The sequence below is a fragment of the Parasteatoda tepidariorum genome, chromosome 10, assembly GCF_982258835.1.
Source record: "Parasteatoda tepidariorum strain Cologne lab strain chromosome 10, Ptep-v5.0, whole genome shotgun sequence".
NCBI classification, from domain to species: Eukaryota; Metazoa; Arthropoda; class Arachnida; order Araneae; family Theridiidae; genus Parasteatoda; species Parasteatoda tepidariorum.
The window spans coordinates 27,162,065-27,187,506 of record NC_141764.1 but is presented as its reverse complement, the minus strand read 5'-3'; the positions used below and the strand labels follow the sequence as shown (position 1 = coordinate 27,187,506).

The window sequence follows — 25,442 nt, the reverse complement described above, 5'->3', positions numbered from 1 at the left end:
CAGACAGCTGCCGTTACTGTTATCGGATTTTCTAAGACTGTCTCCTATAGCTCTGACTCATTCAAGCCATTTGGCGAAATTGAAGTGCATGCTCTTTTAGTAAGAATGTTTGATTTGATCAGTATTTCTTATGATCGTTTTCATTCACTCCTTTCAGTTTTTTCACAGGTTTCAATTCGATTTCATTATTTCTTTAGCCAGGTACGTGTGTGAATTAGTTTTTCATAGTATATTATTCATTAATTTTGAGAAATAGTTTTTTTTTTTTTTTTCATCGTTTGCATTTTGTTGCCGCCAACAATGTCATTTAACAAAAAGAAGTGTCGTCAATACAATGCCACTTACTGGAAGTTTGGATTTGTTTAATCACCGTCGAACTCTCAACTACCTATGTGTTTACTTTGTAACAAAGTTTTATCGAATGAGGCCATGAAACCCTCTCGTTTGCAGGAGCATTTGCAAAAAATTCACCCTGACAAACAGAATAAAGACTTGTCATTTTTAAAGAACATCAAGGACAAGTTTCTGAAGGCACCTTCGGTCTCGGGCTTACTAGCAGGGTTGGGTTTTTGCCGTCAAAAACTGGTTTTTGACATGACAGTGGTAAAAACCGTGTTTTTACCGGTAAAAACTGTCAAAAACCTACTGTTTTCTTTTATTTATGGCATATGGTGGACAATATATTATTTTCACATAATTGCCTTTATAAATTAATGTTGTAAATGATTGCTATTGATTTTGCAACTACATACACGTATTCTTATGGAAGGATATACATTCATACAGAAATATTGTAATATACTTATTGAAAATAGTGATACTTACTTTTATCATTATAGCTTGATTTGCAAAGGATTCAAAATTTTGCACTTCTTAATTGTTAGAAATAAACAAACAAACAAAAAAGCTTGGAACTATTAATAAATTCAGGAACTAAAATGAAGAATTTAAAATTTGGCATTTCTTAAATATTAGAAATAAGCTAAACAAAACTTCTAACTACTAACAAACTCTATGTCAAGAATTACTGCTATTTTGTCAAGTTAAAAGCTTTTATTCAGTTGAAAAAGCACATTAAACAAAACTTAATTACAAACAAAATTATATGTTCAGTAGTCGGGGTCACTGTGCCGAAGCATACGATAGCAAGTGACTAATTTTGCACATTTTTCATTGCCCAGTCGATTTCTGAGTTTAGTATGAATGAGTCTGAAATTCAAGAATAATGAGGATTCGAGATCATTGAGGATAATGATAACAAAAGGTTAGTGCAATGTTGCAAGGAAACTCTAAAAGGATTTCCCAGGCTTTTTCATGTCTCATTTCTGTGTAAAATATTGAAAACAAAAATGATAAGAAAAGTTTTTTTTTGATGAGGCTTTCTTTTTATGTGTACATGTGTTTCTCACAGCAAGATTTTATGAATGAAAGTAATCAATCTTGACATTCTTCAGTAACGTAATATGCCAAACAAAATGATGCTTGGAAATGTTGAAAATTTTGATTAGTATCCTAATATTTTACTTCAAATAGTATGTTTTGATATAATCATGTTGGGGAAAATGCAGAAATCTGTTCTTAAATATCTTTTAGCAACTTTGTTTTAAATTTTATTGCCAAAAAAATGAATTAATTTTAAATTATACGCAGTTAAACCCAAATAAAAATACAGTTTTATCCAAACTATGGGTTTTTGACAGAAAGGTTTTTGACATGACGGTAAAAACCATGGTAATAACCGGTAAAAACCGTCATGTGTCAAAAACTTGCCAACCCTGCTTACTAGCAACCTCGTCCCAAAAATGCGACGATGGTCTGATAGCGTCTTATAATATATCAAAATTAATTGCCAAATCTGGCCAAGGCTCATACCATAGGCGAAGAGTTGATACTTCCATCTATTAAGGAAGTCTTAGAAACAGTTTTACATCATCCAGCCGCATCTAATGTAATAAAAAATATCCCATTAAGCAACAATACAGTGCGGCGACGAATTGATGAGATGGCGGAAGACGTTGAGGATTCCTTATGCAAACTTTTGATATCGAATGAATTTTCCCTGCAAGTTGATGAATCAACTTTGCCAAGTAATGAGGCTTTATTGTTGGCGTATGTCCGGTTTGTTGAGGAAGGAGAATTTTTTCTAGATAGGCTCTTTGCACGAAGCTTGATTATAGATACCAAAGGAGAATCTATTTTTAACACTGTCAAAGATTATTTTAAAGAGAAAAACATTACTTTTACGAATATTATGTCTGTTGCCACTGATGGAGCTCCAGCAATGGTGGGTCGACATGGTGGGTTTATCGCCTTTTTGAAGAGGGAGGTACCAGATATTTTAGCTGTTCACTACGTGATTCACAGACAGCATTTAGTTGGAAAAAATCTCAGTGACCGCTTGCTTCAGTCACTGCAATACGTTATCTCTGCTGTGAACAAAATTCGCAGTAATGCTCTTAACGATCGATTATTCAGACAGCTATGACCTGTCTCAATAGGTTTTGAAATCTTTTCGACTCTGTGCCTGGAAGACAAAGATGTAGCTCTGAGAGACAGATTGCTAGAATTTAAGATAGACGTTGCCTACATGACGGATTTATTTTCAAAATTTAATGGTGTTAATTTAAAATTTCAAGGCAACGAACTCAATTTGATCACTTCAAAATCAGTTATTTCTGCCTTTCTAAAAAAACTCATTTTGTGGAAGCAGAATTTTGGTAGGAATGAGTTTAGCCAATTTCCGATCTTATCGGATCTTAAAAAGAATGGTGAAATTTCCTCTGGTGATATACAGGAATATTGTCAACATCTTGAGTCTTTTTACATGGGCTTTTCTAATCGTTTTAAAGATGTGTTGACCCTGGAAGTCCCTCAATGGGTTATGAACCCTTACGTGAATATTGAAGCAGCAGAGGTTCATATTCAGGAGGAATTGGTCGAACTTTCAACTTATGAAACTTTGAAAGCTAGCTTCCAGAATGGTGATCGTCTCACAGAATTTTGGCTTCAAGATAACATAAGTCGTCTCTACCCTGGACTGTGCTGTGACGGATCTAGTCACAAAAAAGAGAAATCGACTCGAAATCGTGCAACGAGGGGACTTGCGTCTTCACCTCACTGAAAATATTGAACCGAATGTTAAGAAACTAGCTCTGAACCATCAAGCAAAATCATCCCACTGACATAGTTACTTGATTGCTTGGTTGATACCACGTTTCAGTGTAAAAAATTATTTTTGATGTTTTTTTAATTATCTAATTAAGTTTAAATAACTCTTTTTAGCATAGATTTCTTTGTTTGTTTTCTCATTACCGTATTTATTTTGATTATAATAAATAGATTACCTGTCGGGAGAAAAGTATCGAGTTAACGTTCACACTATTTTTTTTTTAAAAACCAAACAATGTTAACGCGTAAGAATATTGCTTAAAAATGTTACCTCTTATAATTCAGCTCACCCTATGCTCCAAATAACTGAATTTTCACAAAAGGGGCGTTTAAACTTTTTTTTTTGCTCCTTATGGGGGCGGCAGCGTTAAAAAGGTTGAGAACCTATGTACTATACCATAGTTTATTGTTTTTGACATGAAGAAGAGTTAGATATTCCTCTATGGGCTGTCGCGCCACTGAGTTCAGTTTTTAGTACATCGTGTAACATATCATGTAAACAAGAAAAAGAAAAAAAACCGAGAGCAATATTATTTTTTACCAGATAACGGCCTAATTGCGAGGACATTATGGTCATGGATATAGATCCATAATGTTCGTTGCGACTCAGTCTTCATATTTCCCTTCTACAAAGCAAGCATGAATTTAATGATGGAGCCTAAGTGGAGTAATAGTTATTTAAAAAAGCAGTTAATAAGTAAAATTATATGCAATTTTTTAAGTAATAGTAATTATCGAAAAATAATAGAGTAATAGTTAATCACAATTTAATTAAAAAGCAATAGTTAGTAGTTATTTAAAATTTTTATAGAAATATTTAAGGTTGTCAGGAAAAAAGGAGAATGTAATACATTATAAAACATCCCTTTCTGTGACCTTGCTTTTTATTGATCATAAAATGAAAATAGTGGAGATAATGATCATGAGAGTAATAATTTTCTCGCTTTTTCGCTGCATTAATTTGAATTTATTCAACCCCTAACTGAAAATACTGTGGAATGACTCTTCCAGGTGACAATACTGAATACAAGCAATATCTTTGCTGTGCAATCAATATTTTGCTTACACCATAATTAACAAGCATTTTAGCTGACTAATTTATTGTGCTTATTCACATACTTTAAAAGAGCTAAATAAAATAACTTTTTTAATACAGTTTCAATAAACGTTTTTTCGTTATATAAACATTGCTGTTCTATATTTAAATTTGCAGATTTCATTTACAATAGGAATTTTAAATTACATTTGAACAAACCAGTTATTAAAGAATAATAATGAAATTGAAAAAAATATTTTGCTGGAACTTTCCAAAGATATCATTTAATTTTGTAAGCAATACAAAATAGATAACAAAAGAAACACAGAAATGCAAAAGAGATAATATTCCACGGCAGATAACAGTCAGGTGAAGAGTAGAAGGTTAAACCCTTTGACGCAGAATTTTCATTCAAAATATTTTTTATTATTTCGTAATAATTAAAGTCAAAATAAGTAAAAAACTTAATGTTTTGAATTATAATAATTTATGGTTATGAAATAGAGAAAACTAAATGTAGATAAGGATACAAGTGTCCATTGCGAAGCATGGACTGACGGCGCACTTCCAAACAATGCCTTTCCAAATTTACACTTATTTGTAATCATTTAAACATAAGGGAACATAAGTAATTCAACATGTAAATTTCTTTAATTTTCAAAATTAATTATTGATAAATTTTTGAATGTAAATAAAAAAACATTTTTTCAAACAACTTTTTTTTGGATTTTAATAGAAATATAATTCCGATAATCTAACAGATTTTTTTAGTAACTATTAGACGGTTTCTTATGTATTTAAAAAAATAAAAAAACCATGTTTCTATTAGTAATTAAACTGTCTGAAAAAATATATAAAAGGGACGTCGCTCTTTCTTTTAAACTGTGTGCATCTTTGACGACAAATGAAGAATCATAACTTAAAAAGTGTATTTAAAAACCAACAAAAAACATATTTATAACAAGATAACATGCTAGCAATTAAGTAACAAAAGATTAGCTGTAAACATCTATTAGTAAAGTCTTTATAAGGGAACATAAGTAAAGTCTGGATCGGTGAGGCAGCGCCGCTGTTCGACTGTCGTCATTGATTTGTTCAGAGCCGTTTTTATGTTTTTCGGGGCCCTGGGCCTGTCGTTATTTGGGAGTCCTTTATGATTAATTTTAGTATAAAAATTTTTTAGCTTAAATCATTTTTAAAAAATTATTTTACTTTAAGGTTGAAAAACAAATACATTATTATAAACGCGTTAATACATAATTAGTATTGAAAGTTTAAGGTAACAGTACTTTTCATGGTTTTTGAGAGTTTTCTGTCACATCATTAAAATTCATTTCCTGCCAGACATCATATTCAATGCTCATGATTGACAAATAATTAAATCTTTTTTAAATAAAAAAAAAGAAGTGTATGAAGAAGAAAATATAAAGGGATAATAGCTCAATGCCCTGAAACCTTTTGTTTTCGAAGCACTACTCAAGTATTTCGTTCAAGCACTTTTTTCACATTGAAAATGAAAATTTAAAAACTAATTGTACTACTGAACTCCAAATTGTCTTTTTCACTTAAAAGTAGAGAGAGTGAGAAAGAGAAGCTAGATGATTTTTCGTGGGAAAATTAAAAAAAAAAAATGAAGAATTTGAATCAAGATTGAAGCTTTAATTTTTTATAAAGGATAGGTTGGGATAGAATTTTTGTTGTTTACAATACAAAATTACTTCATAATTTTCTTACAAAAACTAGTTTTTCATTCACCTGTTATACCATCTATTTACATGGAAGTATTTGTTTTAAATTTTTTTTTAGTGTTTCAGTCTCATAATTCCTTCATTATTATTCTTTGAATTTACACTAGGGAGAATTTCATTTAACAATAATAATAATATATTTTCTAAGCAAACAATGTCATCGTAAAGGAATTTTTTTTATTTAATAATAATATATTTATTAGTAGCTATGAATTTTGATTTCATAAATGAATTTTTGCAATATAAATTTAGAATTATCGTTAATATTTTTTTATTCGCTAAATTTAAAAATTTTAAATTTATAATTACATATTCATAATAATTATTTTAATTGTACAAATAATAATTTTGTATTATTTTTATATAAAAGAAAAATATCAATTTACTAATTTCGTTTTTTAAACTTGCTTCTCAAAAAACAGGTGTGGTCAATACATTTAAGAAAACAAGTATTATTAGAAACACATAATTCAAATTTTCTGTCATATAAAAATTTTAATTTTTTAAAAATAAAAAGAAACATAAAGTATGTTCTAGTATGTATGTATAGAAAGAAACATTTGTATTGTTCTACTGTTGTTGGCTGGCATACAAAAATCCCCTTTCCAAGAATTGTATAGCTGGTGCAGTAATTGAGTAAAACAAACCACCCCTTTAGAAATCAAGTTTCGAGTCCCCTTCTACAAGAACGTATTAATTCAATCATTTGCCACATGCCTTGGGCCAGGCCCATCCTTAAAAACGGCTCTGGATTTGTTAATAATGACGGAAAGTGGCGTCGGCTGGCATCACTACAGCTTCGCCAGCGCCAGAGGGTTAATGATTTCTCTCTTGATGGGGAATTAGGGAAACAGAGAGCATCTCTGAATTATCCATATTTCAAGTTTCAATATTATATGTGCAGTTGATTTTTATATATATAAAAAAATAATTAATAAATAAAACGTTATAATATAAAATTTTTTTTAACAGTTTGAAATACGTTTTACTGTTAAAGTTACAATGAGTACTATAGATAATGAAAAGAGTAAGCAAAACATTTATCCAAAGTTCCTAAATCAGATTTTTTTCTCAGTTTGCATTATTATAATAGTAAAAAGTAAAATTATGGAAATAAAATCACTATAGACTATTTTAAGAAATTTTTTTCGTGACTCATCGAATTTCAGTAAAAGAAAGAATGCAAAAAAAAAAAAAACGAAAAAATAATAATAATAATAATGAATAAATAATAAATGAAAGTACTACGTGCAACATCAAATGTTTTCAATTGGAGAAAACTGCGAAATATTTTCTTAAATAAAATAAACAAAGGTTTTAACTCTACGATGAATATTTATGATACACTGATGTGAAACAAACATTTGCTGTGGGTGGACTAATTCTCATGCATGTTAATTAAAAAAGTATAACAAACATAAAGAATAATTTTATTAATAAAAGGTTTATTTTCCAGTTAATGATCCTTTACATCATTATCTATTAATTTTATAACCAAAAGATAATATGCTAGTGCTTTTATTAATGAAAAATCATAGCAAAAATCTAAGGACAGAAACATGTGAAATGAGACATCTTAAAAATTTAGATACAAAAAGTACGAGAAATCATTCTTTTTTCCTTGCTAAGTGTTCCGAAAGGAGTAAGAGGGAAAAACGGAGAGAAAAAAAAAGAAGAAAAAACTATTCCCACTAATTTAGGAGCATCCGTCAAACATCCCCTCCCCTCCCACTAGATTTGACAGTCCAGACGAAAAGTAAAATTCCAATGTATCTCAGTGCCATCTTTTGGCGATATACGTCTCCACTAACTAAAAAGAAACTATTATTATTTATTTTAAATAACTGGTGCAGCCATCTATTAACAGAATAAGAAATATATAATCCACACTAGCAAAGACTCTGTTTTATGATTTAATTCAACTAAATCTTTATATTGTAACATATTTTGTTATCAACTGAATGAAAGAGTATAAAAACAAAATATGAAATGAAATTGATAAATTTGAGTAAAAAACAAATGCATTATGAAGATTGAAACATTTTTAAGTACTTGAATTAAAATTTCAAATGTCTCTTAAGAAGTTATATTTTTAGATTAAGGTAAAATTAAAAGGTATTTTTTTTCAATATTTATTTGGATTTTTTGTTTTCGGAATGCTTTTAGTAATAAAGAATGGGAACGTCACCTTAATTGTAATAGCAATAAAAAAAATTGAAGTTTAAAGTAAAAATTTTAAAGACATCAATTTGCATATTTTAAAGTTTTATGAAGTAAAATTAATGAAAAAAAAACCCTATATTTTTATATATAAATATTTAATTTCAAACGAATTTTTGGGAATAAGAAATAAACTCTGAAAATTTAATGTTTTTTATAAGAAAATAAAGTATTTTTTTATAACAGTGAGTAGAAGTTCATTATTGCTTAAATAATATATTGCTTTGATGAAATGTTTTTTTATTTATTTTTCTTATGTCATTTATGGCAATCTTATGAATATTCTATTGAGTCAATGAGTGAACAAAAGGGAACACAGTATTATGAGTAGTAAATATATTTTATTCTATATATTTATTGCTGCCTTTTCTCTATATATTATTAAATGCTCGTTAAATACTATTACAAAGGATTGCATAAACATATTTAAATTTAAAAATTATTCTCTATTCGGGTTTCCTCTGGTAATCCACCAGTCATTGCACATTTTGACATCAAATAAAGATTTTCGTTAGTCAAATATTTTAAAGAAATGATCATTCAACTCTTAAGGAGGTATAAATTTCTAGTGAAAAGGCAGATAATAAATATTTTGAATAAAGTATAGTCACATACCCTTTATGTAATCCTTGATTAGTTTTGGATAAATTTGAAGTAGTCACATTTTTGAAATGCCATTTCTCGCCATTTTCTATCGCGTAGTCATCTGACTAGGAAGGACAGGGAGGAGGCGTTACTCATTATGATTAGTATACTGCGCATGCTTGAAAACATGCCTTGAGGGATCATCCTGTTTCCTGAGGATTCACAGGCATCCTCACGCTATACACTACCTATGAAAAAGTCATAATAATATGCGATTATAATTATATAGATTTTAAAATATATCAATATATTTTAAAAATGGCTCGTCATCGGCATATTCGGGCTCTTGATGTTGATGAAGGTTGTAATTTAATGTATTTTAAAGTTTTATATCGGCTTGAAATCTTTTAACATGCTGTTTTTTTAAAAGTGCTATTTAAATGTGTGTTGCATGGATAAATATGTTAGATTTTATTATTTAAATAAAAAATACATAAATAACAGATGATCATACATTGTTTCCTCTTTTAGATAAAATTATATTTAAAAATTATGCAATATTTTTCTTAGAAATCGAGGGAATTAATTTATAGCTAAAAATTCATTTATATCCTGTCAAAGTAATTTTTATTTGTAAAAATACAAAATAGGATTATTTAATATTGATTAAATGCGATGCATTGCTTCTAGTATTAACTAACAAAGCATCATTAAGAGTTTTGCATCGAAAGTGTTATGTATTTTGTTTGTAGTTTATATCATTGATTAGAATTTAAAAAATGAAACTGAGTATCAAATAACATCTTTTAAAGTTTTGTAAGATATTGGTCAAAATTACTAATTGTTAAAAGTTTTCCTAAAGGCCTGAAATATAATTAACAAAACATACACTTTTATATATAACATTTTATTCGCTTAAAGGTCAATTGATTTAAATCGGACACAAAATTACAAATACGGTCAAGCTCACTTATGACAAGTGCTAAGAAACTGCAATTTTTTCTCATAATTAAGTGTTTGTAAAAAATGGTTTTGTAAAAAAAATCACAGAAACTTTTTAATTAATTCATTAAATTTTATGAAATATATTTACTTTATTTATTTTAATATCTGTATAGTGCTACAAGAATGACTAATTTGCTTTCAACAGTCTTATTGTCTCTTTGATGTGTTCATCAGATAAAACTTATGGCGTAAAAAACAATGGTCATTTGCAAGCTTGCTTACAAAAAAGTTCATGTGTAAAAAAGGATTTATGACTATATTTTGTTGAGAATTATAAAATATTTAACATGCTTTTGTTATTATTAGTACTAATAAAATTATGAAAATGGAATTAAGCCATAAAAGAAAGTAGGAAATCATTACTGCAAGTTTTTGAATGAGACTAATTAGATTAAAGTCGAAATAATATAAGGAAGGAATAATACACTAAATCTAATTTGAAACAAAATTTTTCAGTACATAGTTTTTAATCCAAATGATTCAAAAAAGGTATTTAAAAAAAATTTATCTCATAAGACATATCAAATATTTCTTTTTTTTTTTTTAATTCTTTTTTTTTTTTTCCAAATGTTTAGAAAAATTATCTTTGAAGAATTATATTGAATGTAAACAATAAAAAATATTATAAATAATATAATATATTAAAATATATATATTAAAATAATATCCTTGCTGTGGATCAACTCCAAAGTAGACTCATGAATCCAAGAATGAGTTTAGTTACTCTAAAGTAAGTTCAAAAAGTATCTGCTTTTAATTGCTACACAAAATATAATACTTGTTATTGGTTCGACTCGAAAAATAATGAGACTATTTTAGATACTGCCATCTAAATATTAAAATTTTAATATAATTTTCTTTTTTTTTTTTTTTTTTTTTTTTTTTTTGCAAATTCCACGAGTTTAAACTTAATATTTTAAAATTTAATTAATATTGAGTAAACTTAAAAAATTTCCTGATGTATTCATTTAAAATACTGGATACTTTTTACTACTAAGTGTGAAATCTTACTATAAGCTCATTACTATTTTGCACCTCTGCTAGAATCTAACATTTTTCTGGGAAAATTAATGCATCTTTTTAATATTTTATAGAATATGACGGTTTTTCATCATGCTATGGACATTCAGTGGAAGACGATTTTTGCGTATCCCCTGGTACAGGTAATTAGAATTCTTTTTGTAGTTTTTTGATGTTAATGAAATTTTGATGATAATTCAAAAAGTTTTTGTTTAGGGAGTAATTTATAAAATGGTGAATAATGTTATTAATTTCCCTTTTTTTAAGGTTAAAACTTGGTTTTTATTTGACGCTTCTCAGAGTTCTTCCTAGAAATAAAAAAGGGAATGATAGAGCACTCACTTAACACTGTCAAAATTTATCAAAATATGTAATATTATGTAATAATTGAATTTGATCCTCAATTTTTGAATTACCTTTTTATAATATTTTATGTATATTATGTATTCACAAAGTAATTTTCACTCATTATCAAAAAGGTTGAAAAAGTAAAAGCTTTTGAAAAATAATTAAAGGCAATCTAAAAGACAATCTCTGTTAATAAATTTTCTTCTAAAAGAAAAGTAAAATAAAAAAGGGGTTAAATGATGAAAATAAACATTCAAATGGGTATTTTTAAATTAAAAGGTATTTATTAAAATAAATTAAATGATAAAGCTTAAAAATCATTTTAAAATTCATTAACCCTCCCCTTGCCAAATAAAAAATGTAACTATCTCAGAGGCTAAATCTGATTTCGAATTTTAGCTATATAACTAAGCAACTTAAAAATCATATAAAATAAAGAAATGAAATTAAAAGTTAAGTAATCAATGGCAAAATAAATCAGAAATGGACTTCTCATTAATACAGATGATAAAGAAAATAATCTTTTCTCGAAAAAAAATTAAAAGACAGTGTTTTTAAGGAATGACAGCCTATTTTTACAAGAAGAGCAAAGTGGGCACATTTATAAGGATCAAAGGATGGGCGAGGCAGGCCAGGAGAACACTTATGCTGGATGATGATTTGTTAGAACTTTAGCACTGAGTATTGCCTAGTAAATAATTCATTTGTATAATTCTTAAAATAATTGTATAAGAAGTTATATTTTATAACCTTTCCATTTGCAGAGGCTCAATTTTTGTATGATCGTAGTAAACAGAATTCCTCAATGGGTGCATTCTTCGATCATCCTGATGCTGTACTAGAGGAGGATGACAGCGAAGAGGACAATGCTGAGCCTCATTCAGATAAAAACCTAAAGCTCAGTGATGAAGACTATGGTAATGTCATGTTATATAAATATTATATTACAGTCAGGGGTCTGTCCAGGCCGAATTTACAACCGTTTAGCGGTACCTTCACAAATTCAACTTTAGGAAAAACGGTAGTTTCACAAATTCAATTTTAAGAAAAACGGTAGTTTCACAAAATACTTTTTCTTAAAATTTTATTTTTGTATCCCTTAAGAAACGATAAATCCACATTTTTACCATATTTTTGTGTTAATTTTTAAATATAACTTTTAATTTTTCACAAATTATGTCTAAATTTTCACAAAATAGGTACCTCTCAGAAAAACCTAGACAGACCCCTGACAGTAGATTCTCATTAATTCAGCTCCATGTATCTCAAATCTCTGGTTACTTGAATTATCTGGTTACTTACTACGAATTTATGGGTCCTGCCATATTGGAATAACAATTAATGTTACATACAACACCTAATGTGAACCACACGTTGGATATAAGTTTCTGAACTCTAGTGTTGAGCTGCTGGTGGGGGGTATAGTCTTTGGACTCTTCCCTTTTATAAGATTTTTAAAAAATTACTATATTTGTCTCATATGATTATATTAATTATTTTACTTTTATGAATTAGTAAAATCTTATTTAATTAAAATTAGATTTACTAATATTTTATTTTTCTAAGATAATTTGAACATTTTATAAAGTTATATTTTCTGACCTGTTCATCTATTAGTTGTTGTATGAGTTATCAATCTTTATGATTAAACTTTAAAAACTTTCTATAAATTATAGTATTAAATTTGATACTTTTCAAATTATGAAACAACATTCAATGAAAATATTGTTTTAGAAAATGTTAATTAGAAAAGTTGCATTAAATTGTTAATTAGATTAATGTTAGCAGACTTCTTCAAGCCTTGACAACAGCCCTCATATTTCATTGATTATCTTCAAAAACTTTCTAATTATTTTAGGAAGGAAAATGTCCCAAAATTTTGACATGCGTTCTCAAATGTCTCATATTTTTCCATAATCATAGAATTTTTTTTATCTATATATGCATGCAGTTAAGTATTAAAAATAAAATATTCATGTTTGTTTTACACAAGAAAATTTGGTCTTAAATTGAATACAAATGAAAATAACTGATGAAAATACAATACTCATCTTAAATTAATTTCAGCTAAAAATAAACAAATTAATGTAAAAAAATTATTATGTAATATTTGAAAACTTCTATGTACTAATAAAAACAAGTTTGAAAATGGCTCTGCATCTGGTATTAGTTATCAATTCAAAAAAAAAAAAAATCTTTTGCACATATAAACTAATATTTTCCATAAATATATAGTGTCCTGAAATTGTATAATTTTTTGAAGATGCTCCGCTGATTTTTCCTCATGTCATAATTTATAAATTTTGGTTTCCTTAAATAGGATACATTTTTCACAAAATTTAATAAACTAAATAGGCTGTTCTTTTTATAAAAGAAAAAAAAAATATTTAAATTCTGTAAACATTTTCCAAATAAAGAGCTGCATCACATTATTTTTTAAAAAAATTTAAAATTTCTATTCAACAACATTGAAAAAAATTAATAAGTTAATTAAGAATTATATCATTAATTAATATTTTCGTCCTTCTTTTAGCTAAACTCTTATCTGTAATAGAAGCTATGCAAAATGTAGTGGGTGACACCATACCTGAAACTACTTTAAAGCAAGCAGCATTAGATAACAATTTTGATTTAGAAAAATCGTTAAATGCAGTTCTTCAAGGTAATTACTATTATTTATCTTTTATCTCTTACTTTCCAGCTTAAAATAATACTTTGGTCTTTTTTCAAGCAAAAAGTTGCTTATTATTAAATTTAGCAATATTTCATATCTTACCCTTAATAATTCTTAAAAAGAAGTATTATGGTCATCTCATAAATTAACAAAACATTAATAGTATTTAATGTGTGAGAGGTTGCTTACTCTCATGTTTAAACATGTGTCTGATTATTGTGGGAAACAAAGAGGTGAAGAAACAATCACTCATTTTTGCCAAATGCGTCATCAAAAACTTTCAATGATTGTTAATTGCAAGAATAAAAATCTTATCTATTAACAAAATCATCATTTGTGGCATAACATCCCAAGGTAGGCCTTGGCCTTCTTTAAAAGATTTTTCCAATGCAATCTTTTACAGGTAACTGTCCTCCAGTTATTTAGTTTAATAGCAGAAAAGTCGTTCTAAACAGCATATCCATCTTTTCTTCTACTTTTTTTTTTTCTTTCCTTTTTTTGTCTGCCTGTTGGTGTATTATTATAGGGAATTGCATTCTAAACTTTCAAGGCTGGCTGGGTGGCGCAGTTGGTTTGTCGTCGGCCTTCTGAGCCCAAGTCTGCGGGTTCGATCCCCGGCCTAGACACCGGATTTTCGGGATGCAGAAAATCCTCAGCGGCCATGTCGCATGATTATGCGGCATGTAAAAGATCCCTGGAGTGTCTCATTGGCTCTTGGCATTTCCGGAAAAATTAAATTCCTAGTGCACTTTAGCATCCAAAATAGAGTGTCGGTGCTGCCATCTAGTGTGGCAGAAACTAGACGTCCAAATTTACATGACCAATGGTATCTCACCCATTGTGGTGGTCCTGAAAGAGTGGATACCACCTCTGGAGAACGCACTAGGTCTGTTCATAGGCAAGACCGATTGTGCAGCTCATTGGAAATATAAAAAAAAAATAAAAAAAACTTTCAAGGCAGTTCTACTTGAGGCTATTCTTAGAAAATGGCCTGCCAATCTCTAGTCTGAAATTCTGAGTTTTTAGTTCTATTTAGTCTAAAACTGAATAAAGATGATTCAGTCTTTGTGAAATTCTTTTTCCTTTGTTTTTATAACTATTTTTAAAAATATTACCTATAAATCTTTTTAACAGATATGTATTATGACTTTACTTTTATGGCATCTCTGACAATATCCATATTTTTCTGATTTTGATATTGATATCTATAATGAATAAGACTATATATAGGAAAGATTCCACTTGCCCACACTGATTGCCACTATATTAAGCAGTTTTAGTACTGTCAAGAAAAAAGTACTAAGGTTGTTTATGAACAGGATTAAGCCTTGAATGGAAATGTGTGTATCATTCTATTTGTGCTAATTTTAGACAAACAAAATTTTTCAGAATGGTGATCTTTTATATTTGTGTATATTAAAAAAAAATTTTTCACTTGATTATAAGTTATTTCAAAATGAGCTTTATACTTCTATTTAAATAACAGTTCTTAACATTCATTAGCACTTTTTTGTTTCTTTCATTATTTCATATATTTATTTCTATCTAGATAGTGCACCCAAACCAATGCGTGCAAACAGAGTTTCTTCACAAAAAGGTTTGTAAAATTTATATGCTTTGTTGTTAAAAGTCTGAAAAGAAAATGTCTTGATTTCTATCATCATTTGAGTTTTTTGTTCCTATTGTAAAATTTTTGTCTAATTTTAATTGAATTTCTTTTGTTAAAAATTTTATAACTTAGGTTTCTTAAGTAAAATGAAATAAAAACTTTTTTGTTTATTTATTTATAATTCATATAATCATATTAAACATATAAGGATTAAAGATCCAGTATTATTTTTAATTTTGGTGTTTAGTACATGAAATCTAACATTTTGGATATTTTTGAAAAGCTATAAGTTTGTGCAGGATATAATCAACTTTTAATTTTTTTAATAAAATCTTTTTATATTCTTTTTGAACTCTACATATATTTTTTGTTTTTGAAACAGTTATGTTGTAAGAATTTGACAATTCAAAATATTCAGTAATGGATAAATTTTCAATCTGAAGATCTCAGCTATCTATTGTAGTATTAAAATAATATTATATTTTTAATCAATCCATAACTTGCCTCTACATTTAATTTGAATAAGACCTTTACCATTTCCTGTTATATCACAATTTAAACATTTTACCTCTTACATATACTCACCACTGTTATAATCCAAGTTTTTCATTTTTTCACCTATAATTGTATTGCAATTTTAAAAATACAACTTTTTTTGCCAAATACGAAGAACATGATAGAACTCAGGAAAATAAGTAATATTTTTAAAGTGAATTGAATGACTTAATGGTTTTTAGTCTTTAATGTACTAACATCTTGCAAAGTTATTGTATATAGAAGTTTGTATATAAAGTGTTAAGTGGTCCTAAAAGATATTCAAGAACTACTTTACTTACACATAAAGAAAACATCACACACACTTTGTTTTCTTTGCCTGTTTCCTTAAATCCAAAATTGCCTGTCATTAAATAATCAATGTATGCTTTGTGATTAGTCCCAAAACAATTATTTTATTGCCAAAAGATCTCTGAAAAACAGTAGAGGACCAATTATCCAGGATGCTTGGGCCCATCGCTGTCCTGGGTGTCTGAATTTCCCGGTTTATTGAGTGTTGTTTATCGATCTTTTATCAAACCAAAATTACAATGAGAAAGATTAACACATTTTAAATTAAGAAAAAAAAATAAAAGTAGCTCTCCTAAATAGAAAAAAATAGTGGAAAAATGAAATTTAAAGAGTAAAAACATTTGCAAGTTTGGACAAAAAATATACAAAATTCACTTATTTATTTTTTGAAGATTAGATTAAAAAAAAAAAAAAACACCAAATTAACTAATATAACCCCCTGCGCACATGCACATTTTCTTTTTCCCAACTTCAAGGATGAGTCAAATTTCCACTTTATTCCTCAATCGTTCTAGTTCAAAATGACGGGAAAACCAAGCAAAATTTTTCACGGTTTCCTGACTAAATGGTTCTGAACCGTATAACCATCCTGCAAGAAAATTTATATTAAAATGTTTTTCTGTTTTTATTTTTTAGTTTCGACACAATCTACTGTTAAAAAGGTTGGTGATCACCATGAAAGACTTTCAAGTAATGAAGCAATATCCAGTAGCAAATCTCCAAACATCAACAGAAAAAAAGATAATGTTGACATGTTTGTATTTTCTTTTTTTATATTTATTTTGATATTTTTTTATAGTTTGCATTGCTCATCCGTTAGGCATACCTTGCCTAGATTGACAAAAAAATTCACCTCTTATTAAATATTAAATAATTTTATTTGAAAAAATGTTTTCTTTTCTAATTTTTCTAAATCATGTCTCTATTTTTCTAAATAATTTCTGAATCATACATCTACCTTACCTGTATTTGTTTAAAAAATAGTTCCCAGGAACTATGAGAAGAAACAAAAAAAATTCTATATTTTTTCTGTTTCTTTCTTTTTTTTTTTTTTTTTTTGCATTTTGTTTATTATTTTATGAGATGTTCATTATTTTGTATGCATTATCAACGTTAGCAAACTTTCTTCCTCTTCATTCTTCAATTTATTTAAAATAATTTATTATTATTTATTTATTTATTTTTTTTAGAATGAAAAATAAAACTGCAAAAAATGAGCTTCCTACACCCCCAGAACTAGACACTTCTGCCAAAGAACTTTCTGAAAGAAAAAACAAGATTCCAAGTGAACAGTAAGGTTTAAAATATATTTATACCTTTTAAAAATAGTGTATTTTGAAATACTATTTTTTTTAAACAAAGTTTTTTTAGGTTGTAGTTTCACTCTGCCAATAAATCCTTTTGATTCACAAATGAGTTCCTTGGTACTTGCATCCCCCCACCCCTAGCTTGGGGGTAACTTTGAAATCTTTAATATGAACCCTTATTTTTTGTTTTATTTATTTGTATATCTGGGTTTTCCAGAAGAAAGTATTGAGATGTAGGTTCAAGCATTTTGCTTTACTTGGAACTTTGCTGTAACCGAAAAATTAAAAAGGATACAAACTGTTTAAAAATGGTGATAACTTAAAATCCATCAAATTGAAAATAAAAATAAGTAAAACTAAAAATATTTTCTGTAATTTATTTATTTTTTCAAGAAAAATCTTTTAAAATTTATATAAAAATTTTTAATGTTTTATTTTTTTATCTAATGAATCTCAAGATTTAATATTTTAAACCCTGTTTGGTGGTTACAACTCCATATATGAAGCAAAATACATCCTACGTCTCAAATAGGGTGGCGTTTTTCTGGAGAATCCAAATCTGTCATGATAATCAATAGAGGTTCTTATTTAGGATTTCAAAGTTGCCCCCCACCCCCATGGAGTGAGGTGAAAGATCAAGTTTGGTACCATTGAATGGCTTTTAAAAAATTTTGAATGGGACTAATTTCACTTTTTTAGTGCAATCTATATTTCTCGAGATATTTTATCTTGAATTCCTGTCATTCCTTTATGTTAACCTTGTACAAACATTAATATAAAATCATGTAATTTAAGCTGCTAATTATCTATTTTTATATTGTTTGTATCTCCCTTACTAAATAAATAAATGTCTTTTTATGAATGCATTAAATAAAAAATGTCCATTATGAGAATTCTGAATTTGCAGAAATTCTGAAATTTATGAAATCAATACCACCAAATCACAATCATGTTTCGAGAAATAAATATTTATTGTTAACTTTTAAAAATAAAATAGTAGCAAACTTAATCTAACCCACTTATTTAAATATTTTATTTCCTTACCTATGAAGTCATATTTTGTTAAGTATTTGTTGAAAATAAGAAAACGGATTTCATAAGGGTTCGCTATGAGTCCCTTTTTTTGTATTAATAGTTTTAGTTATTTGCTGCTGAATCTATTAGTGGTGATTATAATATTCTCTTGGGAACTTGTTGAAAAATTAACATCTGCATACAGATATTATTTGACTATCTTTAAAATGTATTCACATCTCTTGTGTTTCGAAATATTCTGGTTTTTAATGTATTCAAGAATGGACCTCTTTCTCCTATTTTAGTATTTAAACAATTTTATTGTAAAGTTTTAAATTAAATGTGATTTCTAGTTTTGTTGAAAACATACAATCCTTCTTGTATTAATTGATTAATGTATGCTTACTTCCTGGTAATTTTTAGAATATTATTGATGGGATGAGAAATTAAGTAATTTTGAAGACGAATATTTAAAGCCTCAGTGATTTATGATTGTGTCATTATTGATAAATTAATGGATGGGGAAAAAGTGGCTATTACCAAAATTGCAATCACGTTAAAAAAGTTTTTATTTCAGTAATCAATTGACTAAAAATACTGTTTAATTTGGAGAAATCTTAGCTTAAAATTAAATTTATTTATCTGTTTTAGGTCTGGTAATGCTAGTGTAGCTAAAAGTGAAACTTCCCTCACAAATGTACCGGATGAAAGCACAAGTTTAGAAAACAGCTGTGAGGAACCCAAGCCTACTATAAAGTATGTTATATGTCTGTTAAATTTTTAATAAGTAAATAAATATACTGACACAGTCATGAGAATCATAAAAAAATGTACTAGAAATGTACATTTTTTTAATTATTATTATAATTATTATATGTTTTGCTTGTTGCTGAAATCCTGATATAAAAAAAATTTCAAAGAGTTCAATATTGTTATATTCAAATTGAATATATATGCAATTTTGTATGGTTAATACTTTTACTTAATTGAAGAATGTGTGTGAAGGATATAGTGATGAGAGAATTTTATAATATTAATTATATTCCTTCCAGAAGATACTTTAAAGTTTCTATAATTTCCCCTAGATGGCAGTGTAATGCACAAAAACATCTTATAATCATGGAAATTATGTTTTGACCAAAATCTCTTCTGCCACAGGATTTGTGGTTTGCTAAGCATTACCTAAAAATTGTATTGACTTCCTTATAATTTTTAATGTTTTAAAATATTATTTGAAAAATAATAATTTTCATTTTAACAGAACAAAATCAGAGAAAAGTGGAAAAGAAATATATGAGACTGAAAGAGGAGATGCTAAGCCTCTCATAAATCTTGTTGTTATTGGTCATGTTGATGCTGGAAAGAGCACATTAATGGGCCATTTATTGTACAGGTGATATGAAATTTTGTATATTAAGTTTAATGATAATAACATCCGTAATAGTTAGTTTTTTTTTTTCTTTTACTCTTCCGTATTAGTTTTTATCACTTATGGAGTTTTCATAATTTTTTTTGTAGTTTCCATAGTTGAAGTACTTTGATTGATATTTGTATTTTAATTGTTTATATATTGAAAAAAACACATAAAATTAATGTATTTCATATTCATGTAAAGCAATATTTGTGAGTAAACTTCAGTGTTGCATTAAAATATATTTGAGCTAAATTGACTAGGTATTTATTGATTTGGAATGTGGGAAAAAAATTCAATGAAATATGTCTTGTCTGGAAAAGTAAAGCCTATTTTTTCCATTCTAAAAATCATGCGTGAATTTTTTATCTTTTTTTTCTTTTTCTTAATTATTTTAAAGGTCATTGGGTTTAAAAAGCGTTTCTGGCTTTAATCTTTTATACATATTTATATTTAAGCAAGAAGCAAAAAAGAAATGGGGAAAAGATTTTAAATTATAGAAGGAAAGAATTATTGGGAGGAAGTTTAAAAATAATTAATTAGAAAAATTGACAATGAAAAGATATAATCATTAGCTCACACTATCTGCAAATAGCCTTTTCTAATATTTTATTAATACAGCCAAAGCAAAATATATCAATACAATATTGTAAGGAGCACCAAAAAAGGAGTAAGCATAATTTTATCAAATAAAAATAGCTCAACAATTAAAAAAAAGAACTCACAAATAGGAACATAATAAGCGAGAAAGGAGAAAGATTTCATGTATTTACAAATAAGTTACAAAAATGATGTGGAAATATTTTTCTAACTAAGTTGCCAGATTCCAAAATATGAAATTAAAGTGTAAATAGAGGGTTTGTGAGATATATTTTAAAGGCATAATCATACTGAAGTTAAGAACTGCATTTGATTTGTATGTTACCTTTCATTGGCACAAAAACTGAATTTATTGAAGGCAATAAAATATGGTGGGTAATTCAAAATTTATTATTAATAAAAGGTTGAATTTGTTCAATTTATTAATAAAATGTCAAAATACAAGATTTTTATAGAAATTAATAACAATAATATTAATTATTTAATTGAATATTTGAGTAGGTTGTTGATTAGTGATAAAATTTCAATTATTTACAATTAAGGCAGATATAATTTTAAAATTTGATTGCCACAAATTTACCCTAATTAAGTATCTAAAAATTTTTACTTTGATATATTATTTTGTTAATTTTAATACACATCTCAGTGATATTGTATAGAATTTAATTTCACTTATTAGATAGTCACTGTATTTGATCAATTTTTTTTTTTAAAAGTATGATTATTTGTTTTTTGGATTAATAGATAATACTGCAAAATTTTTTATTTGATTAAAAGTAATATTTAATTAAATATTTTTAGAATTCAATTAATTTATTTATTCAGTTATTAATTATATGATTCAATTAGTTAAATCATTTCTGCTATCGTATGTGTCAACAAAGTAAATATTTCTTCTTTTTTAAAACTTGAAACCAAAAAAGTTTAAATTAATATTATAATTATTACAAGGTATTCTTAATTACTTTGGGTAAATATAATTTAACAAAATTATATGATTGTGAAATAATTCTGAAAACAAATTTGATATTAAGTATTTAATTTTTTCATAATAGTGTAAAAATAAGTTAGCCAGAAGTGACAGAAAATTAGATCCTTGTGGTATTCCATCTATTTGAGTAAAAAAAAAATTGTTTTCCATTATAAATATAAAATATAATTATTTAAAAGACACAGGTTAATTAGAATTTCCCGTTTATCAAATTTGCAATTTAAGATATTTTTATAATTATAGTAATAATATATAAACTTATTATTCCAGTAGGTTGCTTTTTCTTCCATGTAAGCAACAAGTTATTCTCACCAATAATGTAAATTTTTTTCAATAGAATTATTTTACAAAGGGGAAAATTGCTTTATATATTGAGAAACTTTCTAGAGCAAATTTTATTAAAATTCTAATCAGAATAAAACAGCAATTTTAAATATGGCTTTTAGGCATAATTTTAACAGTGATAATTTTTTTAAATCTTCCTATGTCTTGTAATAAAATATGAAACTGATTTTCAGGTTAGGAAATATATCCAAGCAAAATATGCATAAATTTGAGAGGGATTCTAAGAAAATGGGAAAAGGCTCATTTATGTATGCATGGGTTCTTGATGAAACTCCTGAAGAGAGGTTAGTACAAAAACATATTCAAAATTCTATTTATTTTTGCTTTATTTCTTTTCTTAGAACATTCTGTTATTTTTATTGTTTCCAGAAATCGAGGTATAACAATGGATGTTGCACTTTCTTCATTTGTAACTCCAAATAAATCTGTCACACTATTAGATGCTCCTGGCCATAAAGACTTTATTCCTAATATGATCACAGGTAATGAAAAAGTTTTTTTTAAATTTCTTGTTCCACAGAATTAATGAATAAAAAAAATCACTAACTTAGTAGATGAGCCGCGATGGCTCAGGGGATAGAGCGTTCGCCTTCAAATAAAGTGAACCGGGTTCGAATCTCAGCAATGGCTAGTCGATACGAATCCTCATTGGGCTTGCAATGACTACAGTGTTGACGTGTAGTATCCTCAGTTTCTAGATGGATCATGGGCTAGATTACCCTTGCCGTCAGGCTAACTGTGGGAGGTTCTCATGGTCTTTCTTTCCGTGTAACGCTAATGCGAGTTAGTTCCATCAAAAAGTCCTCCACAAATGCAAATTTCTCCTAATTTTTCATAGAGGAGTTCCCTTGTCCTCTGGATTTGGTTTAAAGTTATTAGGCTACAGAGATGAACTTTAGAAGTCGTAAACTCAAAAATTGGGTCAGCTGTTCATCAACGATTGTGAAATACAAAATAACTTAGTAGATCTTAATTTGTGCATCGTAACAGCCATGAGCCAAAACTCGATGGTATTTTTTTAGTGAAAGTACAAATTCAATATGGGATAAATAATAGAAATACTATATTTTTAGTAATTTTTAACACACTAGCAATTTAAATGTTACTTGTCTTGGAACTATTATTTTTACCTGTCAAAAATGATTTATACAATTTAAAACATTTTGTACAGGTGCTGCTCAAGCAGATGTAGCTGTACTTGTTATAGATTCTACAAAAGGAGAATTTGAAACAGGTTTTGAAGCTGGAGGTCAGACGAGGGAACATACCATGCTTATTCGTTCATTAGGTTTGTATTATATTGATATCGACTTTAATAATATAAGTTGAGCAAATGATATACTTCAAAGTTTTTATTGTATTGTAAGTATTTTATAACTCTTTCTGAAAAAAATAGATATGCAATGCTCATTTAATACTTTAGAGTTAGAAAGATACTTTAGAGTTAGTTTCATTTGGGTTAGAATGTGTTTGTTGGATATTGTAAGACATTTATGATTATGTTGAATAAAAAAAAACATTTTTAAGCTTAATTTGTTTAGTTGATAGCTTCCTGTTTATTCTTAGTTGATTCCTTTTAGAATTGCATTCATAGTTAATGTGTATAAGAATTCATAGTTAATTGCATTCATAGTATAAGGCAAAATCAGGAAATTTTGCAATTAGCCAGTTGTAGCATTTTTAACATTGGCCATTTTTTGAAACATGTAACCGTTTAATCAAAAATTGAAAATTTTAAACAATCTGAAGCACCATTGATATAAATGTAAGCATTAGGCATTTATTTTGAAATATTTCTCAAAATATGGTAATCATTGCAAGGTTCAATTCTAAAATGAAGAAAATTTTAAAATAAGTAAGAAATAAAGTACTTTTCAGAATATTATAAATTATTCATGATAATTCTATATTTATTTTTTAAAAAATTTTTAATAATAGGAACATGATGTGCATTTTTGATAAAATAAGTGGTGATTTCCAAACAGTTTTTTAACCGCCACTTGTCATATTTAGTCGCCCTGTGACAGGTGCTGATCAATACCTTTGACCTATACTGATGTGTATAAAAATCTTTTTAAATATTTTATTAATTTTATCAGAACACATCTTTAATAATTGGCAAACATAAACTGATGATTCTGTTAACAAAATCGTTCTAAAAGAGTTACCTTTTCTTTTTTTTTAACAGAAAAAGAAATTATGGATGGTACTATATTTTATAACAGAAAATGACATCGCTGAAGTATTTAGCATCATGACTGTCGTACTTATAACAATTGATGACACTGAACAAATTCTTCGGCAAAAGATAGTTATTTAAAATACAAAGCCCACACATTATTCCTTTTCACTGTAAATAAAAAACAATAGAATGTAACTATTTTTTGAAATTTTTTTTTGTTCCGTTGTGCATGATAGCTTTTTATTTTGATAATTTTGCCTGATTTAGATTTCACAAGCACCCTGATATAATGAGCAAATTTCCTCAGTTCCTATAAATATGTCGATAAATTTTCAAATATCCATTTGATATCTAATATCTATCTTTTTTCAAATATATATTTTATTTTCCAAATTCCTCTTGCACTATTATTGTTTACCTAATTTTTTCTGCAATTATTTATTTAAGTGATTTAAATTCTATGTTTTGTAATATATAGGTGTAACAGAAATCGCTGTTGCTCTGAATAAAATGGATAATATCAACTGGGATGAGGAAAGATTTAATGACATAAAATCAAGAATGTCAACCTTCCTGAAACAAGTTGGTTTTAAAGAAAATGATGTCGCATTTGTTCCTTGCAGTGGCCTGACAGGTGAAAACCTCATAAGTGGTCCACAAGAACCTAATTTCAAGAAATGGTATTCTGGCCCAACTTTAGTTGATGTCATAGGTATTTTGATTTTTATATAAATTCTCGTATTTTTATAATCATGATAAAGTTCATCTTACAGCTCAGTATGATATTTTAGCCTTTCTTTGATTGCTGTTGGCAGTATTTTGACTATTTAAATAAAATAATATTTTTGAAAAATACTTTTATATTTTAATAAAACTTTTACAACTTTACTTTAATGAATTCTCGTGTTTTTATAATTATCAATATTAGTTATTAATTTTTATTTCATAACTTAGCCGGGTTCAATTTGCTGAGGATAAATATTAGAATGCAAGGGGTAATTTTAGAAGAAATCTGGGCTTGTCAATGATCTCCTCACAAATTAATTTGTCGTAAAAAGGAACTCTTAAGAATATATTTTTTCGTAACTTACCTTTCTCTCATGTCTTTTATTAAAAAATGAATTGATGATGTCTTTAAGTCAGAATTATAAATCTCTGAAAAATATGTTTGTTTGTTTTTTTTCCTCTATAGAAACGAGATGTTATTTTCATGTATTCTCAAAAACATGACTCTTGTAGAAAGAACGGAATTTTTAGTTTTCCAAAATTATAAATTGATTCATAAAACAAGAGCTTTCACAAAAAGTCTTGACTCACCTTAGTAGTTTTTCAG

General features: G+C 27.4%; 1 protein-coding gene across 2 annotated transcripts in view; it reads left to right on the top strand.

The window, feature by feature from the left end:
* The window catches only part of HBS1 (translation elongation factor EF-1alpha (GTPase) HBS1), a 38,132-nt gene that overhangs the window by 7,822 nt on the left and 4,868 nt on the right, over positions 1-25,442 (top strand). The window contains exons 2-14 of one of the 2 annotated variants that reach the window (XM_087153678.1): positions 9,017-9,118; positions 10,857-10,925; positions 11,895-12,047; positions 13,664-13,792; positions 15,354-15,401; positions 16,896-17,013; positions 17,450-17,551; positions 19,232-19,336; positions 19,842-19,973; positions 22,101-22,211; positions 22,297-22,409; positions 23,099-23,215; positions 24,588-24,821. In XM_087153678.1, the coding sequence (XP_087009804.1) occupies positions 9,076-9,118; positions 10,857-10,925; positions 11,895-12,047; positions 13,664-13,792; positions 15,354-15,401; positions 16,896-17,013; positions 17,450-17,551; positions 19,232-19,336; positions 19,842-19,973; positions 22,101-22,211; positions 22,297-22,409; positions 23,099-23,215; positions 24,588-24,821 (1,474 nt within the window). In that variant the 5' untranslated portion in view covers positions 9,017-9,075. Of the gene's footprint in view, positions 1-8,967; positions 9,119-10,856; positions 10,926-11,894; positions 12,048-13,663; positions 13,793-15,353; positions 15,402-16,895; positions 17,014-17,449; positions 17,552-19,231; positions 19,337-19,841; positions 19,974-22,100; positions 22,212-22,296; positions 22,410-23,098; positions 23,216-24,587; positions 24,822-25,442 lie in introns of those variants that run through there. The other variant, XR_011637504.2, reaches the window with a different exon arrangement.